This window comes from Theobroma umbraticum, unplaced genomic scaffold (genome assembly GCF_002168275.2).
Source record: "Theobroma umbraticum cultivar Fairchild unplaced genomic scaffold, ASM216827v3 scaffold_147.0, whole genome shotgun sequence".
NCBI lineage: Eukaryota > Viridiplantae > Streptophyta > Magnoliopsida > Malvales > Malvaceae > Theobroma > Theobroma umbraticum.
This window is the reverse complement of record NW_018397259.1, coordinates 9,945,088-9,963,405: the sequence shown is the minus strand read 5'-3', so window position 1 is coordinate 9,963,405 and position 18,318 is coordinate 9,945,088. Positions and strand designations below refer to the sequence as shown.

The 18,318-nt window shown below is 36.3% G+C and overlaps 3 protein-coding genes and 1 pseudogene across 6 annotated transcripts; 1 reads left to right on the top strand and 3 right to left on the bottom strand.

Moving 5' to 3' along the window:
- Positions 1 to 1,103: 1,103 nt before the first annotated feature.
- LOC110415501 (Ribosomal L18p/L5e family protein) lies at positions 1,104 to 2,814 on the bottom strand. Its single transcript, XM_021427172.2, has 2 exons — positions 2,656 to 2,814; positions 1,104 to 1,579 (listed from the first exon to the last, which is right to left on the bottom strand). The coding sequence occupies exon 2, from the start codon at positions 1,575 to 1,577 to the stop codon at positions 1,233 to 1,235; it is 345 nt and encodes a 114-aa protein (XP_021282847.1). The 5' UTR covers positions 1,578 to 1,579; positions 2,656 to 2,814; the 3' UTR covers positions 1,104 to 1,232.
- Positions 2,815 to 7,223: 4,409 nt separating this feature from the next.
- LOC110415533 (large ribosomal subunit protein eL22z-like) lies at positions 7,224 to 8,854 on the bottom strand (annotated as a pseudogene). The gene is made up of 2 exons (XR_016351136.1): positions 8,251 to 8,854; positions 7,224 to 7,554 (listed from the first exon to the last, which is right to left on the bottom strand). The product of XR_016351136.1 is annotated as a large ribosomal subunit protein eL22z-like (transcript).
- A 739-nt stretch (positions 8,855 to 9,593) lies between these two features.
- LOC110415313 (uncharacterized) lies at positions 9,594 to 11,450 on the bottom strand. Its single transcript, XM_021426929.2, has 3 exons — positions 11,250 to 11,450; positions 11,056 to 11,146; positions 9,594 to 9,950 (listed from the first exon to the last, which is right to left on the bottom strand). Exons 1-3 carry the CDS (start codon positions 11,317 to 11,319, stop codon positions 9,815 to 9,817), a joined length of 297 nt encoding a protein of 98 aa, XP_021282604.1. The 5' UTR covers positions 11,320 to 11,450; the 3' UTR covers positions 9,594 to 9,814.
- Positions 11,451 to 12,400: 950 nt separating this feature from the next.
- On the top strand, positions 12,401 to 17,645 carry LOC110416034 (serine/arginine-rich splicing factor SR30-like). Of its 3 annotated transcripts, none has more exons than XR_002445137.2 (14): positions 12,401 to 12,559; positions 12,866 to 12,954; positions 13,271 to 13,336; positions 13,424 to 13,498; positions 13,603 to 13,705; positions 13,789 to 13,835; positions 14,254 to 14,311; positions 14,685 to 14,734; positions 14,865 to 14,921; positions 15,001 to 15,140; positions 15,229 to 15,327; positions 16,435 to 16,524; positions 17,093 to 17,126; positions 17,229 to 17,296. XR_002445137.2 is itself a non-coding variant. In XM_021427859.1 (14 exons), exons 2-14 carry the CDS (start codon positions 12,871 to 12,873, stop codon positions 17,426 to 17,428), a joined length of 906 nt encoding a protein of 301 aa, XP_021283534.1. In that variant the 5' UTR covers positions 12,401 to 12,559; positions 12,866 to 12,870; the 3' UTR covers positions 17,429 to 17,645. The 3 variants fall into 3 exon arrangements, 1 of the variants encoding a protein (XP_021283534.1); XM_021427859.1 differs by lacking the exon at positions 16,435 to 16,524 and adding an exon at positions 17,414 to 17,645 and having other exon boundaries at positions 17,229 to 17,306; XR_002445136.2 differs by having other exon boundaries at positions 16,435 to 17,126; positions 17,229 to 17,306.
- The last annotated feature ends 673 nt before the right edge of the window (positions 17,646 to 18,318 follow it).

The window sequence follows — 18,318 nt, the reverse complement described above, 5'->3', positions numbered from 1 at the left end:
TTATGATACTTTTTTAAATAGGTAAATCATGCTAATTACGTTTAGATGAGTTAATCACAGAATAATCGTATCATGTCGTACATTTTAACTCAACTTGTTTAATAATTGTTAATCATATTATATCGTGTAACATGTTTAATAAATGTATTCACGCATCTATTTAGAAACTTAATGTATTCAATTAATTATATTATACTCGTATTTATTTATATAATTGTTAACATCTATTTAACCTTTTTATGATACCCCTTTAAATAGGCAAATTGTATTAGCCAAATTAGTTTGATGAATTACAATTGAGTTATGTTATACAAAATTTAATTCAACTTATTTAATCAATTGTTAATTGTATCATATCGTATAACAAACGTATTCACATGCCTATTTAGAATCTTGATTCTTTTAGGGTGTCATATCTATATTTACTCATATAACTATTAATATCGTACTTAAAATCTTGATCCCTTTAAGATGTCGTATCTATTTTCACTCATATAACTATTAATATCATACTTAGATAAAATACGATTAAAACGCGACAATACAAATTATCAAGTTTACTTTAAATTCAAGTGGTTTAGATTAAGGTAAGATTAGTGTTAAAGACTTTTGCTCTGTTTATTGAAAGTCAATCATTCATTTACCTACATGACTTAAAATAGTATATCAACAAATTATTGAGATTTGAACAATTACTAAACAGGTATGGATTTTTTTTTATTTTTTTATTTTGGTTCAATGAACAGACCCAATAAGTCAACCCAACAAGACAAAACGTAACTATATGTCTACTTCACGATTTAAAGTTCTAAACCTGTTTCCACTTTGCTTTAGATTATTTGAATTACATTATATTTATGACTATGAAAAAATAAAGACTCAAAAATAAAGGATAAAGAAAGAATAAAAAGGTTAGGACTTGACCAAGTCTTATTCATGTTGTGGCTGAGGAAACAATTGGACTAAAAACTTTGGAAATTCAGAAGAACTGGGCCTCCAATTATAATTGGGTTTTGCAAAAGAAATCAGTTCACCAATGGGAATTATGAATGGTAGTAAGATAATAACATAAAAAGATTGCAACTAAAAGAGAACACCATTCATAGAACAGAACCAACAATGCATTTCATTTTTGGGTCTAGCCAAGTTATCATTCAGGAACATAGATGAATCAGTAAAGAAGCATGGGATGAGCAAGCTAAATGCATTTTTCGATTTTTTTTTAATCTAGTTTAAAGCAATTTGACACCTGCTTCCCTGAGAGAATCAATGACAGCCTTCACCTTACCATGATACTTCTGTTCTCGCTTCAAGAAAACAGAAACAGCAGGTATCTCTTTGAGCAGTAACCGTTCCCCAAGTAGCTTCCCGATCTTGGCAGCAGCTGCCACATCCCGAGTAGATTCCATGCTTGCCCTGAGGGCCTTCTCCTGTGAGCTTGCTGAAGAAGCTACGGTTGCAGTTGGAGAATGGATTACTTGGGCACTAACATACTTGTTTGTGAAATGCATCTTCAGGACATACGGCTTTAGAAATTTCGTAATTCTTGGCGGCCTAACAGGTGGAGGGATAACCATCTCTGTCCACAAAGAAAAGATTAGATCAACTCAAACAACAACGTCTTGATCATTTTAAGGAGAAAATGCCACAGAAAATGTGATTATAAATTATCAAAATAGTAAAGAAAAGTATCTCAAATTACAGAGAAAAGAAAAGCTCAGTAGTCATATGTATGAAATCTGATTTTAGAAAGAGTAACATTATACCAAATATTTTACTAAATTGAAAAGCAAATCCTTTGAGTTTTGAGAAATGAATTGCAAAACCCTCAGCATCCTCAGCAGGGACTTCTGACGAAGACTTTTTCTTAGATTTGAGAACGATTCTAAAATTTCTATGCCAATCCAAGAAGTTTCGCTCAGTGATCTCAGCAAGGAATTCCGGCAAAGCTTTCTTAAAGTCATACAACTTTTCCTTGGATTTGAGAACAATTCTCAAATTTCTATGTTAATCGAAGAAGTTTGGCCCAGTGAACTCAGCAGGAACTTCTGTCAAAGCTTTCTTAAAGGCACACGACTTTGTCTTTGCTTCCAGAACGATTCTCAAATTTCTATTCCAATCCAAGAAGTTTGGCCCAGTGAACTTCTTAGCATCAAATATGCTACAAAGTGATACATCCTTGCCCATGTTTCCAGCAATCAAAATATATATACATATATAAAGATTATTTAAACGATTTAGTGACTTAGTACAAATAAGAAACAAACTTCTGAAGAACATAGTATTACATTAGAACTTCATAGTCATTCATATTCAATTTAACACCTTATTGATAGAATTGACTCCAACTATTCCTACACCCAGCAAAACCAAATCAGTCCTGTTTCAAGCAAAAGATTAAGAACCCAACTACCTTAAACAAACGGTACGACTTGGAGGACAAGATTTTTACAACGAAGGGCTTAGAAAGATTCCTTAAACTTATACTACAACTTAATTGGTTTCTCTCACAAGCATTTCATCGAACATGTTCTCTATCAACTTCAATGCCTTGTTTTTTATGAAATCGAACGATAATCGGAACATGACCCAGAAACTTAAAACCAAAATTACGTATATCCAAAAACATAGTTTCGGGGTTTATATAAAGCTGACCTGGATTTGGCGGTGGTGCAGTCTCTGGGGTTGAGTTCGGGAGCAGAGGAACAATGATTGTCGGTCTCCCTGTTCTGGTCAAAACGCAAGCCGTTTTGAACTCATCGTGGGCAAAAGTGAGTTTTACTGACAGACATATGTGGGCTTGGTGAGGCCCATGGCATACTTTAACAAGGGACATGTCCGAATATTTATATTTTTTAGTTTTTAAAAATAAAAAAATATTTTTTTAATTTAAAAAAGGAAAAATCGAATTCTACTTTTGGATCGGGAATTTTGTACAAATTAAAGGACCAAAAATACTCGAATATAAATTAAAATTTTAATATACATATTTTATAATTGGGGGAGGGTTAAAACATATATATATATATATATGTATTATATACTCATTCATTAATATTTATCAGTTTAACTGTCTAAGTTTGGTCTAACCTTATATTAGATTTGTTTAATTATATATACATACATATTGGGACTCTATCCCCTTTGCTCACCCTTCCTTTTGCTTCACGATGGCTAAGTAGCATAGCAATTAAGCTTTCTGAAATGTGTGGTTGATGAAGACTGAAGAGGAAGTACATCCCCCAGGAAAACCTTTTGCAATGGCATCCTTGAAGTTAATGTCCAGATCCCAAAGTGAACCTGAGTGGTATTAATCAAGGAAAACCGATGGGGATATTTTTCTGCAGGCAAGACCTGTATGGGTTCTATCTGATGCTGCAAACTATGTAAGAAAGAATAAATACAAGCAACTTTTCCGTTGTACCAAGCAACTTGCATGAGCATTCATGCAAAGGGAAAACACAGGAACTAATTAAACGTTTGTCTCCCCCTCTTCTCTCATTTTCTAATGGTCCTTTTCACTTCCTTCAGCATCAGATCAAGTTTCGAGTGAAGAGAAAAGAAATATGATGGAACCATGCTTTATAAGCTTTTTAATTTCAGAACTTGTCTCTGTATCTTCCATGGTTATCCTTCCAGGTGGACCAAAGCCAGACTTCAAGCATGCATATATATATATAGCAAGTGACAAAATCATTGTCTAAATAGTGGGGTTTTCACCAAGCCTAGAAATTTGTGCATTGCGTGTGCATATTCCTCTCTCTCTCTCTCTCTCTCACTGTGTCAATCTTTTGCACCATTGCTTGCATTTTAAGGTTCTGATCAATCTGCATTTACTGTCTCCCTCCTTATCTGGTTTCAATTTCCAACACCTAAATGCCCTATCAAATTAAGCTTCCTCCCCTTAATTAAACCCCATTTCGTTTTTTTGGAGAATAAGTTAAGAAAGAAAAAAGAACCTTGGGGTGTGGTAAATTAAGCAGGAAACCCCCAGTTTTTAAGGCAAAGTGGAAGGCACTGCCACTTTGCTTACAAAACCAATCTCTTTTTTGACTGCCATTTATATAAACTCTTACGCCATCTTTGCTTCCTTTCTGTGACAAATGGGACAGTTTCCAAGCGTGTGTTTCTTTTGCTTCAGCTTCAATATTCTCCGTACACTCACCCAGGTAATAGAGATACAGGGTCACAGAGAGAGAGAGAGAGAGAGAGAGAGAGAGAGAGAGAGATGAGAGGCACAAGTCAACAATGGAAAGTACATTTTCTATGCATCACGTTGCATTGGTCAAGCACAGGGAGTCATTACTTCTTCAAATAAGCACTTGCCTTTTGTTTTTCTCTGTGAAGGATTCATCTCTTTTCTTCTTCTTGCTAGTGTACAAACTTGGATCAAATACTGCAAACCCAAAATAGAAGAAAAAAAAAGAAGAAAAATTTACTACTCCTACCCTCTTTCATTGGTGTATACATATTCATCGATGATGAATGGTTAAAAAGGAACCAAGGTTTCTAGCACCTTTGGTGTCCCATTTCTCACCATTTTTCTCTTCTGTCTGAGACAAAACCTCGTCTGCTTGCCTGTAGCAGTTTGGCCACTGTGAAGCTAATTAACATTTCTGGTTCTCAGGCTACTGTCTGGATGTAAGAAAGCGTACTCCTTATCTCATAAACAGCCCATGCTTATATAATTGCAACAGTTTGGCATGTGACAGAGCTGGTCTTCCATGCAAATTCATGATGGAAAAATGCTTATTGCCATAGTGCAAACTGGAAAGAAAACCTAACAAGAACTATAACATCTGACATATATATACATACACACACACTCACATACATACTATATCATAAATTGAAAGTGATGAATCATCTTGGCCAGTGTTTTCATGAACCTTTGATTTCTAGAGATAGGCTAACAAATGCCAAAACAACAAGAATTCATTATGGGAAGTGAAATATAGCAAAACTGGAGCTTATCATTTACCTTCTGATATCAGGTGAGGTGCATTGCAACCACCAATGAGAGAGATGAGAGAAAAAGGTGAGGAACTCATGGTGGAGAAGGGGAGCACGTGCAAAGTTCACTGGGGAACATGTTAAACTCGAGATAGCTAAACCAGGCCTTGCACGTGCCCTGCTTCTCCAGCAAGAGCTACTCACCCACCATGACAATAACCATAGAAGAAAATTTTACCTGAGTGAGTTGGGACAGCAAGGAACTCTCATGCATTTATATACTACAAGTTTTGCAGGGGAGAGAGAGAGAGAGAAGAGGTGAAAAAGATTTATTGAGATTGAGTCTAGAAGTGGACATTCTTTAAAGACAACCTCTCCAATTAAAGTTTTCAGGTATCTGTTGCTTTGTAGCAAAGGCCATGCCCCCCCCCCCCCCCCACCACCATCCTTAATGAATTTCAAGATGCAAAAACAACCCCCTTCAAATTAATTAACATTGCAGCATCACTCTCCCTGGTCAGAAACAAGACCAGCACTCGCCCTATCAGTGAGAATCAAAGCTGTGGGTTCCCACCATCCTCCTTGCACGTGACATGCAACTGCAACGTGATGAAAGCGGGATTTTTTTTGCCCTTTAGAAAAATGGTCCAGAATTGATGGTATCACCCTTAACAGATATGACCTTAAATTTGACACAGCCTCCAGTGAATCTTATTCTCACCGGTTTTGATTAGCGGGTTTGAGATATTACCCCCTATTACGTAATGAATTGGGTCAGTCTTGTGGGGGATGCTTCCTGCCGCCAAAATCGAGCAAAACCCAATTCTTTTTTTCATCCAAATTTGGCTCATCATGTCATCACAAATCTGTATTGAAACTTTAAAATTCTTGTTTCCCTTAGCAGTACCTTAACTTGTTAGCCTTAAACTCGAGCTCAAATCTTTACTTAAAAAACAAAATCAAAGTCGTTGTCCTTATCTAACTCCTGTCAACTCGAGTCTAATTCCTGCTTTTTGGCGTTGCGGTGGAGACAATGGAAGAGCGACTGTCCTTTGTTTTTCTTTACTGCCATCCTGTTTGGCATTAAATCATTTCAGATACTTGACGTGTTTCAAATTAAAGTAACCCTTTTTTCCAACTATTATTAGGGCTGTTATTATATTTGTCGTCATGGATTTGAACTTTGGGTAGTGAAGTTTCTCCCAAAGCTGGTTTTTGCCTTGTCACTCAAGTAAAAATATGTGGGTGCATCTGATGCAGGGGCTAATCTTAGATTCTCAAAAATATTTTCAAATATATCGAACGCTGGGGAACTTGACATTTGACCAAAAGGATTGATGGCTATGAATGAAAGATTGAATGGTGGTAAAAAAGGGGGGAAGAGACCTTGGCTTTTGGCATGGCAAAGACTGGATGGTGGTGAGCATGATGCAGCAAGCAGGCACAGGGCAGAGAGACCAGTGAAAGAAATTGCACGTTGGGGTTGCGTGTTGGACCCGAGTTTTTGATTAAATGGTAGACAGAGAAAAAAGGGTATTTTGTTTTCATTTTTTTTCTCTCAAAGAAGTGAGTGTTGGGTTTTGAAGACAACAGGGAGACTCCCTAGGTAGATATGATTCCCTATCTTTGGTAGGAATTTGCTTCCTTGCTTCACCCCATCCCATGGTTTAGATCCCTCTATTGTCTTAAAAATGTTCTACCAAGAGAAAAAGTAAACAACAGAAAAACATATTAATGCTGCAATGACAGCCATGTTCGTTGAATATCCCTATAAAAGTTTTCCCTAGGTAAAGTTTTAAGCTTATGACATAAGTGAACGAGAGGAAAATCAAATCCTGACCGGGAACAAATTATGTGGGATCAGAACTCCTTGACTCTGCATTAATTGGTTGGGAAGAATGGGACTAGGAAAGCGGAACTAAGTCGTGAATGTTCAAGCCTTTTGCATCAAAATAAACTCCATTCCAACTTTAGCCTTTCCACAGGATTGGCAAAGAGCCAGTACTCCAACTTAGCTCGAACCCTTTTCTCATGGTCTAGCCCAGACCCAGACTGTAGAGTTTAGGCTCCAGATGATGAACATCTGTGACGCTTTCGAAAACAGGCGAAGGACGGCAACTTAGAGGCGTGGCGAGCATCACCATGGAATCAGCTAATAAAAAAGCTGAGAGAATTAGCAAATGGTCATAAGTTGAATGCCTCCAATCCTCCTTACTGATACCATTCTAAGATTAATGACAAAATCACAACATAAAATGGGCTCAATTGGATATACCACATTCCATGATGCACTCTTTAATATTCCAATACTTAAAAAGTGGCATTGCAAAATCTCATATTCAAAAATAAGTTTGTAAGCCCAATTGTTCAACATATTTAGCCTCAAAACAATCAAAAACTGAAAATGAAAAAAATATGACCAAGCAACTAGTGTTACAACTGGTCGATCCCAGCTATGAGTCTTCTTCCTCTCCCTCGTTCTCAGCAATGTTGAAGTACCTTTGTTCATAAACAGCCCGATCTTTGCTGGATGCAATCACTCGGAGCCAATCCCGTACATTATGTTTCTTTAAGAATATTTTGGTCAAGTACTTCAGATACCTGAACAAAATTGCAGAAAGAAACCGAGGGAATGAACATGTAGCAAATAAGTATACATGAGATCATATATGTTCAAGCACAATGCCAAGCGTCTAAATGGTAGCGAAAACTATGAACAATACAACATAGTAAACTGCCATTTCAAGACTCTACAAGCAAATGATGCTAATCAGGGAACTAATGGATGACGCTGAAATGCAACATTCAAAATTACATCAAAGCCCAACTCTGACTAAAAGATTCAGCTAATTCCCTACACCTAAAACTAAAATATATTTCATCTGAAAAGTGTAAAGGTGTTTTGCTAACTCTGCAGTATTTTAGCCACATAAACGGAATTTTGGCTTAATCAGAGAATGGAAGTTTCTTTATGTGAGTAAGAATACTAATGGAGGCCACACTCGAACCATAAACCAGTTAGATGAGAAACCACAACTACAGATGCCAACACTAACGTTTATTACTCGGAGCAAACATTGCTATCAGAAGAGAAGCAAAACAAAACCAATCTCAATTTGAACAAATATAAGTACAATAGGTTAGTCAAATATCTTCCTCAAAAGTTTCAAGTGCCCATTGTTTTAAGCTTATAATAACAGCAAAGGACCCTCATTCCTTAAACAGTTTCACATATGAGTTAGAAACATATAATCCCATCTTAATGCAAAATAAAACATCCTCTTTTTTTTTTTTAACCTCTTGGAGAAGGCGCCATCAGCAGTGACAACGATTTTGCTCTTCTGGCGAGTGAGAGTTACAGTTACACCGAGCGCACCAGCCTTGCCTCCGACCTTGATCGTCTCCTACAGAAACTTCCCCAGGGAGGCAATGTCCATGATTTTATCCTCCACCGGCTTCGAGCAATCGACAGTGAAGGTAACTCCCTTCTTCTTCCCCTTGGGTCCCGCCGCACTACCTCTACTCATTTTCAATTTATCCCACGGCATTCACCCAATGAAGTAAAGAATAAAATCAACAAAATTTACTGTAAGTCCTGTCACCACAAAAGGTGAGAGTAAGTTTTCACACTTTTCCCTCATTTTCTTGCTGACCAATCACATACAATGATAGATGTGTCCCCCTTCCAATCAGGTTGTATGAAAATTTAACCATTTAAGTAGCCTATCTTTGAGTTATACACTGTTTGGTAGCTGAAATAATGCAGCAGCTTGAATTACGTCAAAATTTGGAAAGCTAGAGGAATTGCTTCATTGATTAAAATAATTAAAAAAGGTAAAATTCTTTGATTAACCAATGGATTTTCCTTTGTGTTTTCAATAGGAAAATTTTCTATCCAAATTTCCTTCATTTACGATCAAACAACAGATGCAGCTAACCTCATCTTGCTAAGGAAGGGCAAGAGAGTTACCGGCGAAGAAAAGGCGGCGACTTGAGAAGAAGAAAAGATAGGGTTTTAAGGGGGTGAGAGATTTCTCATTCCAGAATTTGGGACCTTAATTTCGGTCTACAGTCTTGGTGCTAGTGATGATCTGATGCGGCAGTGGTGCACTGTTTGCTGTGAAAAAAGTAAAGTGATCAACGGCCAAGGTTTTATTAAGGCAATTATTGACGTCAAGCACTTATTTTTTCAATTCCTTTTTCAAAATTTAATATAAATTTGAGGTTCAAACTCAAAATTTGTTCAATATTAGTACTAATTTTGATGGGTTTGAAAGCCAAATTTCCTTGTTAGAAATTCTAATGCTTGAAAATTCCTTTGCTCTTGCTTGTAGTAAGGTGAATGCCATTGCCTTGGTTGTTGCTGGGGTTGATAATAAAAGAAAAGGATAATTGACCTATAAATAGGGAACCTTAACCATTGTGTTCCACAGTGGCAATATGAACCCAAACCCAAAAAATCCGAAGCATTGGGGCACATAGCCACAAAGCAATTCAGGACAAGCTATTAGATCCTCAGCCTAAGGCTGCAGAACCTCTCTTAAAGTCATTCAACTATGTTCATTTTTCCCAGAACTAACACAAGTGACACAATCAGAATCAAACCAACCATCCATTTACGGCAAACACAAAATGATCAGTGATGAAAAAAATACTCTCTTTTCTGTAAATTCAGGTACAAGCTTTTATCTCAATCCACTTACAAGCCCCCACAGGTATGTGATATGTAAATAACCCAAAACAGTTGAAAAGAATGCGATGAGAAGGGGCAAAAATAATGCCTCTTCAAACAAAAACTTTTATTAACCCGGAGTAGGTTATAGACCTAAGAAACATTTATCTGAGTCATATAGAGAGTCATCTACTCCTTGTGAGAGTAGCTATCAACTGGAATGAACTTTGCATATTGATCAGCTTTGGGTTTGTTTCTGTGATCATAGTATTCAACCACTGCAGCACCAACTAATGCAGCCAATGTAAGGGCTTGTGCATGCAACCTGAATTGAAGGCAAAAGACGATAAGTTAACAATGAGGCATGATAAAGCAAATTGTAAACACCGATAGCTATTACAAGCTCACTGAGACAAAATGCAAGGCAATTTGAAGAAATACATAGATAAAATTTTACAATGCATACAAATGCAGGCCACTAAATACAGCTGCCCACAATACTTAAGTACCACAATAATGCAAAGGAAGAGTAAAGCACAATTTTACGAGGTGTCAAACTTGCGCAAGTATAGCAAAGGAAGAGAAAAGCACAGTTTTCTGAGGTGTCAACCTTGCACATGTACATAGATGGAGATATTACCTTTGTTACCCCTTCATATCCCCTCCTCCCTTTCCACCATGTCCTTTATTAGGGCTAAGACTAAGAGGTGAGGACAGGAAATGTGCAATCAAATTGATAGTATCATGTAAAGTTGGAGCAAAATCACACGACAATGTGTTGTCACCATCACCTAAAAAAGGCCACTTGAAATATAACCACCACACATCATTCTAATGATTCAAATTCTTTTATGGTTTAGAAAGACAGTTTCTGATTCTTCCCACTGTCCAATTAATCAGATAATAGAAATCTTCTGAAAAGGATTCAGACATAACATTTTACATAACTCTAACTCCATTGACTGAAAGGAAGACCTCAGAAAGTTCCCAAAACTGCGCTAAATACCAAAACCATATCCCCTAACAATCAACAAGCCCCAAACAAAGCATAATTTGCATCACCAAACAGGGTGGTGGAGAAATTTGCCTCATCTAATCGAAACCAACTGCATGCAACAGAAATGAATCAAACCATTTACGGCCCAAAACCGAAAGTAACATAAGAATGCTTAGAAGCCCTATAAAACTATCAAACACGCCAAACAAGAGCTACACCCCAATAGAAAAATTAAAATTTCATAAAATTTTTCCTTTTTTCAAGCTCTCGGTAACCAAGCAAGGGAGAAAATTTCATTACTTTCTAATACCCTTCTCCAAGAGTCCATCAAAAGATTCATTACAAGAACATGAAATCATGAAAGAATCAAAATTTCAATAACCCAAATAAAGCAACAAAAGGAAAATTAAATGGCAAAAGATAAAAGATTTACCTAGCGTGAATAATCTTAACGCTGGTTTTCATGCCAGGTTGAGACCAATTGTACGCAATGGAACCCGTAATACCGCTAAGCCACAAACACCCTTCATTGTTCCAAAAAGAAACAATTAAGATCCATCCTAACAAATGAAACCCACAATTTTTCCCAAAAAAGAAGAAGCAAAAATTGGAAAAGAAAATAATTACCAACAGTTCTGAGCTTGTGATCGACAACCCATTCCCTTATGGATTCAAACTTGCTCTTAGATTCCGCCATATTTGAAAGAAAAAAAGCCTCAAGGAGAGAAAGAGAGAGAGAGAGACAGAGACAGAGATGAAAAGAGAGAACGGTCTTCTTTTGATTATTTGGTATTGCGGTGAGAAAGTATTTTCCTTTTATACAAAAAAGAGAGAGAAGACAACGCCAATTTGGTGACTGGCGAAAAAACTGTGGGCGGAAGCCTGTCGTGCGGTGTTGGAAAACATTGACTTGTCTTGGGCATTTTGGCACATGGGATTTTATGTTAAATTATTACCTAATTTTTTCTTTTAAAATAAAAATTTATTGAATAATTCAAATTAAAATATCAATAGAAATATATTAAATTTCAAATAATTTAGACCAAATTTTTTTAAAAATTTTCGATATTAATCAGTTAAAAATGATAATTTAGCTGATTATTTCGATTAATTTTTTATATTCAAAAGATATCTTATAATATATTATTACAAATATAAATACTCTATTTTTTGCTGAGTAATTTTTTTATTTTTTAAAAAAATTATTAAATAATTAAAGTTTACTAATTAATTCAATATTTTGAGAATTAATCGATTCAAAATAAAATAATCTATCGAAATAAATTGAATTTCAATTAATTTAGATTGATTTTTCGATTTTGATATTAATCAGATAAGAGGGACAATCTATTCGATTATTAAAAAATTACAATCGATCGAACAAAAAAACACTATTAATCATATATTTTATAAGTATATTATAAATATAATTACTCTGTTTTGTTCTCTTCTCTTGGTTCAGCAGCCACAGCCACAGCCACCAGTGAGCAGTCCACCGCCGGGTGAGCCACCGCCACCTCTCTCCCATAAAATCCGAATTAGCCCAACGGGCCATCAGGCCCATGTAGGGGTCCTTTTCAGGCTATCTTCCTGGGAAATTAAGCCTGGGCCAATAAACCCCGCCATGGGCCAGGACCCGGCCCTTCTGGGTAAAAATAGAAAAAATTCGGGGCAAAATCGTCAAGAAACCGCATCTCAAATCCAACGGTTGAGAATCTGTAAGGCAGAAAAATCGAACCCGAACACGTGAACAAGAGCCCAATTACGATGACATTGAAATCCTTGTCTTCTCTCTCTCTCTCTCTCTCGTTTCTTTTATAACTCCATCACTCGTTCAAAGCCACGAGGCCAATACGTAACCTTCGAGAATCATCTGAAACTCTGATCCAATCCCTCTTTGAAACGAAACTTTCAAACCTCTCCATCCCCTCCCAAAGGTAACTCTTTTTTTTTCTTTCTTTTTTGTTTTTTTTTTCAATTTTATGGCGTTTAACTACTGAATTTGAGAAAAAATAGTTTTTTTTTTCGATTTGGGGTTTGTTTATTAAGGCATGTGCCGTTTTATATTATCATAAAAATTTGTTTTTTTAATTTTTTTTGGGTATTTGTTTAATGATTGAACGATGCTTGATTTAATAAAAAAATCTATTTTTTTAAGATTAAAAAAAGGGTTTTTACAATAAATTTAGCTGACATATATTGTTTCATATGATTTTTAATTTTCAAGTTGTATTTTTTTTCAGGGAAAATGAGCCGTTCAAGCCGCACCCTCTATGTGGGCAATTTGCCTGGGGATACTCGTATGAGAGAAGTCGAAGATTTGTTTTACAAGGTTTTAATTTTTTTATTTTTTTCTTTTTTTAAGTTTATGTTATATTTCTATTCTGCAGTATATAATAAATAAGTATATGGAAAAGTTGCTGTAAAATTATCTTCAAAGTGTTTTTATTGCTTTATTTGTGAATAGTGGAGATATGGTATGATTCTTAGGGTGATAAAGAAGAAAAGGATTTCTTTCTATTATTTAATTTTAGCTAAAAGTTTCAGTTTTGGTTCCAAATCACTGTTCAATGCACGGGTTATTATTTTATTTATTTATTTATTTAGTTTGGGTTGGTTGCTTAGTTTTCTGTGTTTGTATATTGCAGTATGGTACCATTGTTGACATTGACTTGAAGATCCCACCAAGGCCCCCTGGTTATGCTTTTGTTGAGGTGAGTTTTAATATTTTGCTATTATAAGGCAAATGAACGAGGAAATCGATTTTCTGGTTTCAATATTTTAACTATGGCAAATTGCAGTTTGAGGATCCTCGTGATGCTGAAGATGCAATTCGTGCTCGAGATGGGTATAACTTTGATGGGTATCGTTTACGGGTTAGTAGTTAATCTTGCCTTGTTAATATGTTTGGGTGATAGTCTCTTTTCAGTTTAGTACTTTTTGTCTGTCTGACCATGTGTATTCTATTTTGCTCTTTTAGGTTGAACTTGCACACGGTGGGCGAAGGCCTTCATCATCAGATCGCCATAGCAGTTACAGTGGCAGCAGTAGCCGCGGACCTTCCAGGCGCTCTGACTATCGTGGTAAGTATGGCCCTCGACACCATCTTTGTAGTTTAGTAACTGCTCGGTGTGTTAAGTTAACCGTAATACCCTTTTACTTGCAGTTTTGGTGACTGGATTACCTTCTTCTGCTTCTTGGCAAGACCTAAAGGTAAGTTCATAGGCTAGTGTTTCTTCTTTAGTTTTTACTTTTTTAATTCTTTTTATATGTTCAGTTGTCCTTGATTATTGCCTCTCCATGTGTATTAGGAGTTGATAGAACTAAACCTTGGCTTAAAAGAATAAGTATTGATTTATTCTTAATAGTATAAGTAGTGTTCTTAAGATAATGGAAACTGTTTGGCATATTTTTACACTTGAGAACCATATTCCATTGTAGTGTTCAGTAACTGTAAATATTACATTTAACCATGCAATTATCAACTATATCTTTCAAATGATGAAATTGCTTAAATTGTACAAAGGAATAACATGGTCTATGCATAAAGGTTTTTAGACTCCATGAAAGAAGTATGTTGATCATTTGACCTGGTTTGTGCTTGTTTTATGGTTTTTTGCTTCTTGACCAGGATCACATGCGCAAAGCTGGGGATGTCTGTTTCTCTCAAGTGTTTCGTGATCGTGGGGGTAAGTAGAATCTTTATAGTAGAATCTCTATCGAGTTGTTTAATGCATTAATGCCTCATTCTATAACTATCAGTTGAAAGAGCTTAGATTCCTCTAAGTTCACTTCACACTGAATTGGTCATGTTGAGAATGCTGGGTCTGTGCAACCTGAGAGGAACATCTGTGATTATAATATGACAATGAGTTGGAAGCTGTTGGGACATTGGACTCCCCTGTGGGTTTACAAGCTAGATTTTATGTATTTAAATAAGAATGATGCATTGCAAGTTTGCACGTGCACATGTTTTGCTTTTGGATTTACATTTAAGTAATAATATCTTGGAAAGAAATTTTTTTTGACAGTTATATTAATATTGTTGCAATTTCTTTGCAGGCATGACAGGGATTGTAGATTATACAAGCTATGATGATATGAAATATGCCGTAAGCTACTGTTCTTCAAACTTGCATACTTTTAAACTTTAACTTGTTATGTGGAGTTAGAGTTTGTGCAGTTTTGTAGCCTCTTAACAATAAATGGCAATCTTTACTGATTTCTATTTGGACTCTGCAGATAAGGAAGCTTGATGACTCTGAGTTTCGAAATGCATTTGGCCGGGCTTATATACGGGTATGTTATGGTGCACATATAATTCCGGATCCATGCTTGTGTAACGCTACTTGATTATGTATCTAATTGTTTTGTTCAGGTCAAGGCGTATGATTCGAGATATGATTCTAGGCGCAGCTACTCTAGAAGTCCTAGTCATAGCCCATATAGTCGAAGTCCTAGTCGCAGCCTCAGCTATAGTAGCAGGAGCAGGAGCAGGAGCAGGAGTAGGAGCAGGAGGTGAGTTTCAATTGTTTGGTGAAAATAACAATTAGAATACTTAAGTCTTATTCCATTTGCCTGTTACATTATTTGACGTATTCTACAGCAAGCCTCCAAGGGCCAAACATTCGCGTCGATCTCCATCTGTATCCAGGTCTCTTTCTCCGCATTCCTGCTCAGTGTCACCTGCCCGCTCCTATTCAAGGTATGAGATAAGTTTTAGTTTATTATTACTTCCTTTGGATGTTGTCACTGTTATTTTTCCAATGTTTTTTATGTCAATTGCCAAGTGCAATTATTTCATAAGTCCCCTTTTTAATCCTTATGAGTGGATTTTTAGTGGCATTCTTGCTTTCAAAATTCTTATTTTTGCCCAGTAGTTAGGTCTGATCAGCTCAATATTGAAGTCTTACTCTTCTGCTAAAAATGAAAAAAACTTTTGCCTTGGGAATTAATGCTATTTGGCTGTTTACTTCTTTTCTTTGAGCCTTTGTTTACTTTAATTGAAATACTTGATTGATACTGGATTCCTTTTTCACAGAATCTTTTGGTACATTTTTCATGCTCTTTGTGCTTAGTCTTAATCTTTTTACAATTTAGTTGTACTTAGATTGGATATCAGCTTTGGGCTTGGCAGAGAAAGCCTTGTGAACATTAGTTATTGTGTGGACACTGAAATACTTAAATATACCATTCCATGACTATTTACAAAGAGCTAAGTTGTTGTCAAGCTCTAGCTGAATCTGAGCCTTCCTTATGACTAGCATGGCTCTGCTCATCTAAATCCCCATTGTCAGGTTTCATGCTATGGTGTTTGAAACTCCTAGAGTGTGTCCTATAGTGAACGCTTCAGCTTCCTATTTTTATCCATTACTTGGTTCGTTTGTGGTTGTCAGCAGTTTAAGACTGGTCCATTTGTTAACGTTTTCTTTTGTTTCTCATTTACTCTTCTCTTAGAATTCAAAATTATATCTATTTTAGTTGAATCGAATAATTGGATGAAGGGGTGTTGTATTTTGATCGCCGTCATTTTCACTAAAAAGTTATGCCTTGCAATTTTTGACTCCATTTAAAACAGAGGGTTTTGAGGCTGTCTTTGTCATGTTGAATGTGAGATATTGTACTTATTCATTTCCCAGTCTGTTTGTTATATTCGTGTCCCATTCTGTTTGTTATATGAACCCTTAAACTATTTTATAAGCTTAGACTTAAAAACATATTTCCAAACTGGACGGGGTAATTGAGAAAAAGGCTTGCTTGGTTCGCCAATTATCATACCTTTTTCATAAGGGTTGCCTTGTTTCCTTGCTAGATCTGGCTCTTTGCGGCGATCTGGGGATTGGATGTTAGGAACTTGATGGGATGTGGTGCTCAAATGCCTGCAACTCTTTTTGTTGTTGAGGTAATTCTATCGTTGTCGATGAGCACCTCTGGAAACCATTAAAGGTCTAACAATTCTGATATTGTGATGTGTGGAGCGCAAAGAGAGCTAGACTGGATCAGTATGTAATGGATGGGTTGCAATTTTAAAGCTGGACCACTTTGAATTAAGTACTTTTACTTTTGATACTGAATTCTCCACAATCAGAGAATAGGACATACTTGGGACTCCTCCAACATCGACTATTTTGTGCTCTGGAATCTCTTTGCATTTGATGATGGAGAGTTGGAGGATATTCTTCATCGTTTAAGTATTTATGTCTTTCAGTGCTCTACTGGGTTTTTTTTCTCTTTCCATTTTGGTTCCATTTAGCAGTCATGACCTTCTGTAGAAAAGATCATAACTAAATGGTGAGATCATGAGTAGTGCGTTAATTCTCCTTCTGCCGGTTGCTGCTTAAGATGGGTGGTATATTCCATTTTTATGATTATGCTTACCCTGAGGTGAAAGTGGGTTAAGGCCTTGGGACCAAAAGGTTGTAGAGGATTGTTCTGGATATTGAATTCATTGTTTCTGGAACTTTTTGCAGATCTCGCTCCAGATCCAGATCACCAACTGCATCTGTAAGTTATAGCTCAGGTTTAGTTATTTTGATTTGGGAGGGAGGTAGGATTGAGTGTTCTGCTGCCTTGGACTTTTTTAATGCTGTTCTTGATGATATGCAGCCTTGCAGTAAGCACGTGAGCAGAAGCCCACTGAAACGCAGCAGGAGCTGCAGTATATCTCGATCACGTTCATCATCAGTATGTGACTTACATCTCAGTTTCCAAAGATTACGAATCATCGATAGCTTCTTCCACTGTCAATTCATCTTCTGGCTTCGTTCTAATAAATTCTTTATGGTTGACAGGTGCAATCTGATTGATGTGGATCGAACTCCAAGGATCACAAGATTTGTCCCTTCAGTATATTGTACTCTTTTCTTAGCACGAATATAAGGATAATTTGCCCAAGAACTAGTTTATATTTGGATTTTGACTAATCAAGCGATAGTAATTTAAACCTTTTCTCAACTCTATGGCTTGTAGACTTAATAACTGAGTTCGTGAACTAATATACGTTTAAGTCATTATTTGTTTAAACCATCTTAGAGTATCGTCTTTTGTTGCTAGCCCCGCATTCTCAACATTGAACTGGTTTGACCATTCATTCTGAAGAGAAATCTCTAAACAGATGAAATGACAAGAAGAACGAATACCTTAAGAGAGTTTTTCCTGACCGAATCGAGGGTGAAGTTTCCATCTTTAGAAGCCCTGAGCATTAGCAGGGGATTAACTTTCCAAATCTTTGCATGGGCATTAGTTCATCCATCTACCCAAATGAGGCACGATTGGCAAGTTTATGCTTGTTTAAGCGTTTTCGGGTATCTATGTTATTCAAGAGGGCACTATTTCTTCACCTTTCTGAGTCAAAATTTTGCCAAACATTTGGTTTAGACTCAAATGGCAACATGCTTCATTCTTCTCTTTTTATCCCAATACTCCTAGGTAAGCCAAGCTGCAGGATTCAATTACTGCCAGAATATATGCAACCTACAATCATATAAATGTGGCAGCATAGACAAAATATGAGATTCATAATATTTTAATTCACGTTTGTATAACATGAATTCGCGTTTTGAAAAAAAAAAATTTATAAAGTCGAGATCAATCATATTTTTTGCTGATGTAAAACCCATAACACTTGATCCCTGACTATAGGCTTATTCTCTTACCATGGGCTTATGATTCCATGTCTTGGCTGATTGTTTCCAGG

What these genes read in the sequence shown, in the direction of transcription:
- LOC110415501 (XM_021427172.2), bottom strand. Translation starts at nt 1,577, where the DNA reads ATGGTTATCCCTCCACCTGTTAGGCCGCCAAGAATTACGAAATTTCTA.
- LOC110415313 (XM_021426929.2), bottom strand. Translation starts at nt 11,319, where the DNA reads ATGGCGGAATCTAAGAGCAAGTTTGAATCCATAAGGGAATGGGTTGTC. An exon ending in TCACAAGCTCAGAACTGTTG is followed by an intron (nt 11,147 to 11,249) that starts GTAATTATTTTC and finishes GGAACAATGAAG; the next exon opens with GGTGTTTGTGGCTTAGCGGT. An exon ending in GTTAAGATTATTCACGCTAG is followed by an intron (nt 9,951 to 11,055) that starts GTAAATCTTTTA and finishes CCTTCAATTCAG; the next exon opens with GTTGCATGCACAAGCCCTTA.
- LOC110416034 (XM_021427859.1), top strand. Translation starts at nt 12,871, where the DNA reads ATGAGCCGTTCAAGCCGCACCCTCTATGTGGGCAATTTGCCTGGGGAT. An exon ending in TCGAAGATTTGTTTTACAAG is followed by an intron (nt 12,955 to 13,270) that starts GTTTTAATTTTT and finishes TGTATATTGCAG; the next exon opens with TATGGTACCATTGTTGACAT. An exon ending in TTGATGGGTATCGTTTACGG is followed by an intron (nt 13,499 to 13,602) that starts GTTAGTAGTTAA and finishes TTGCTCTTTTAG; the next exon opens with GTTGAACTTGCACACGGTGG.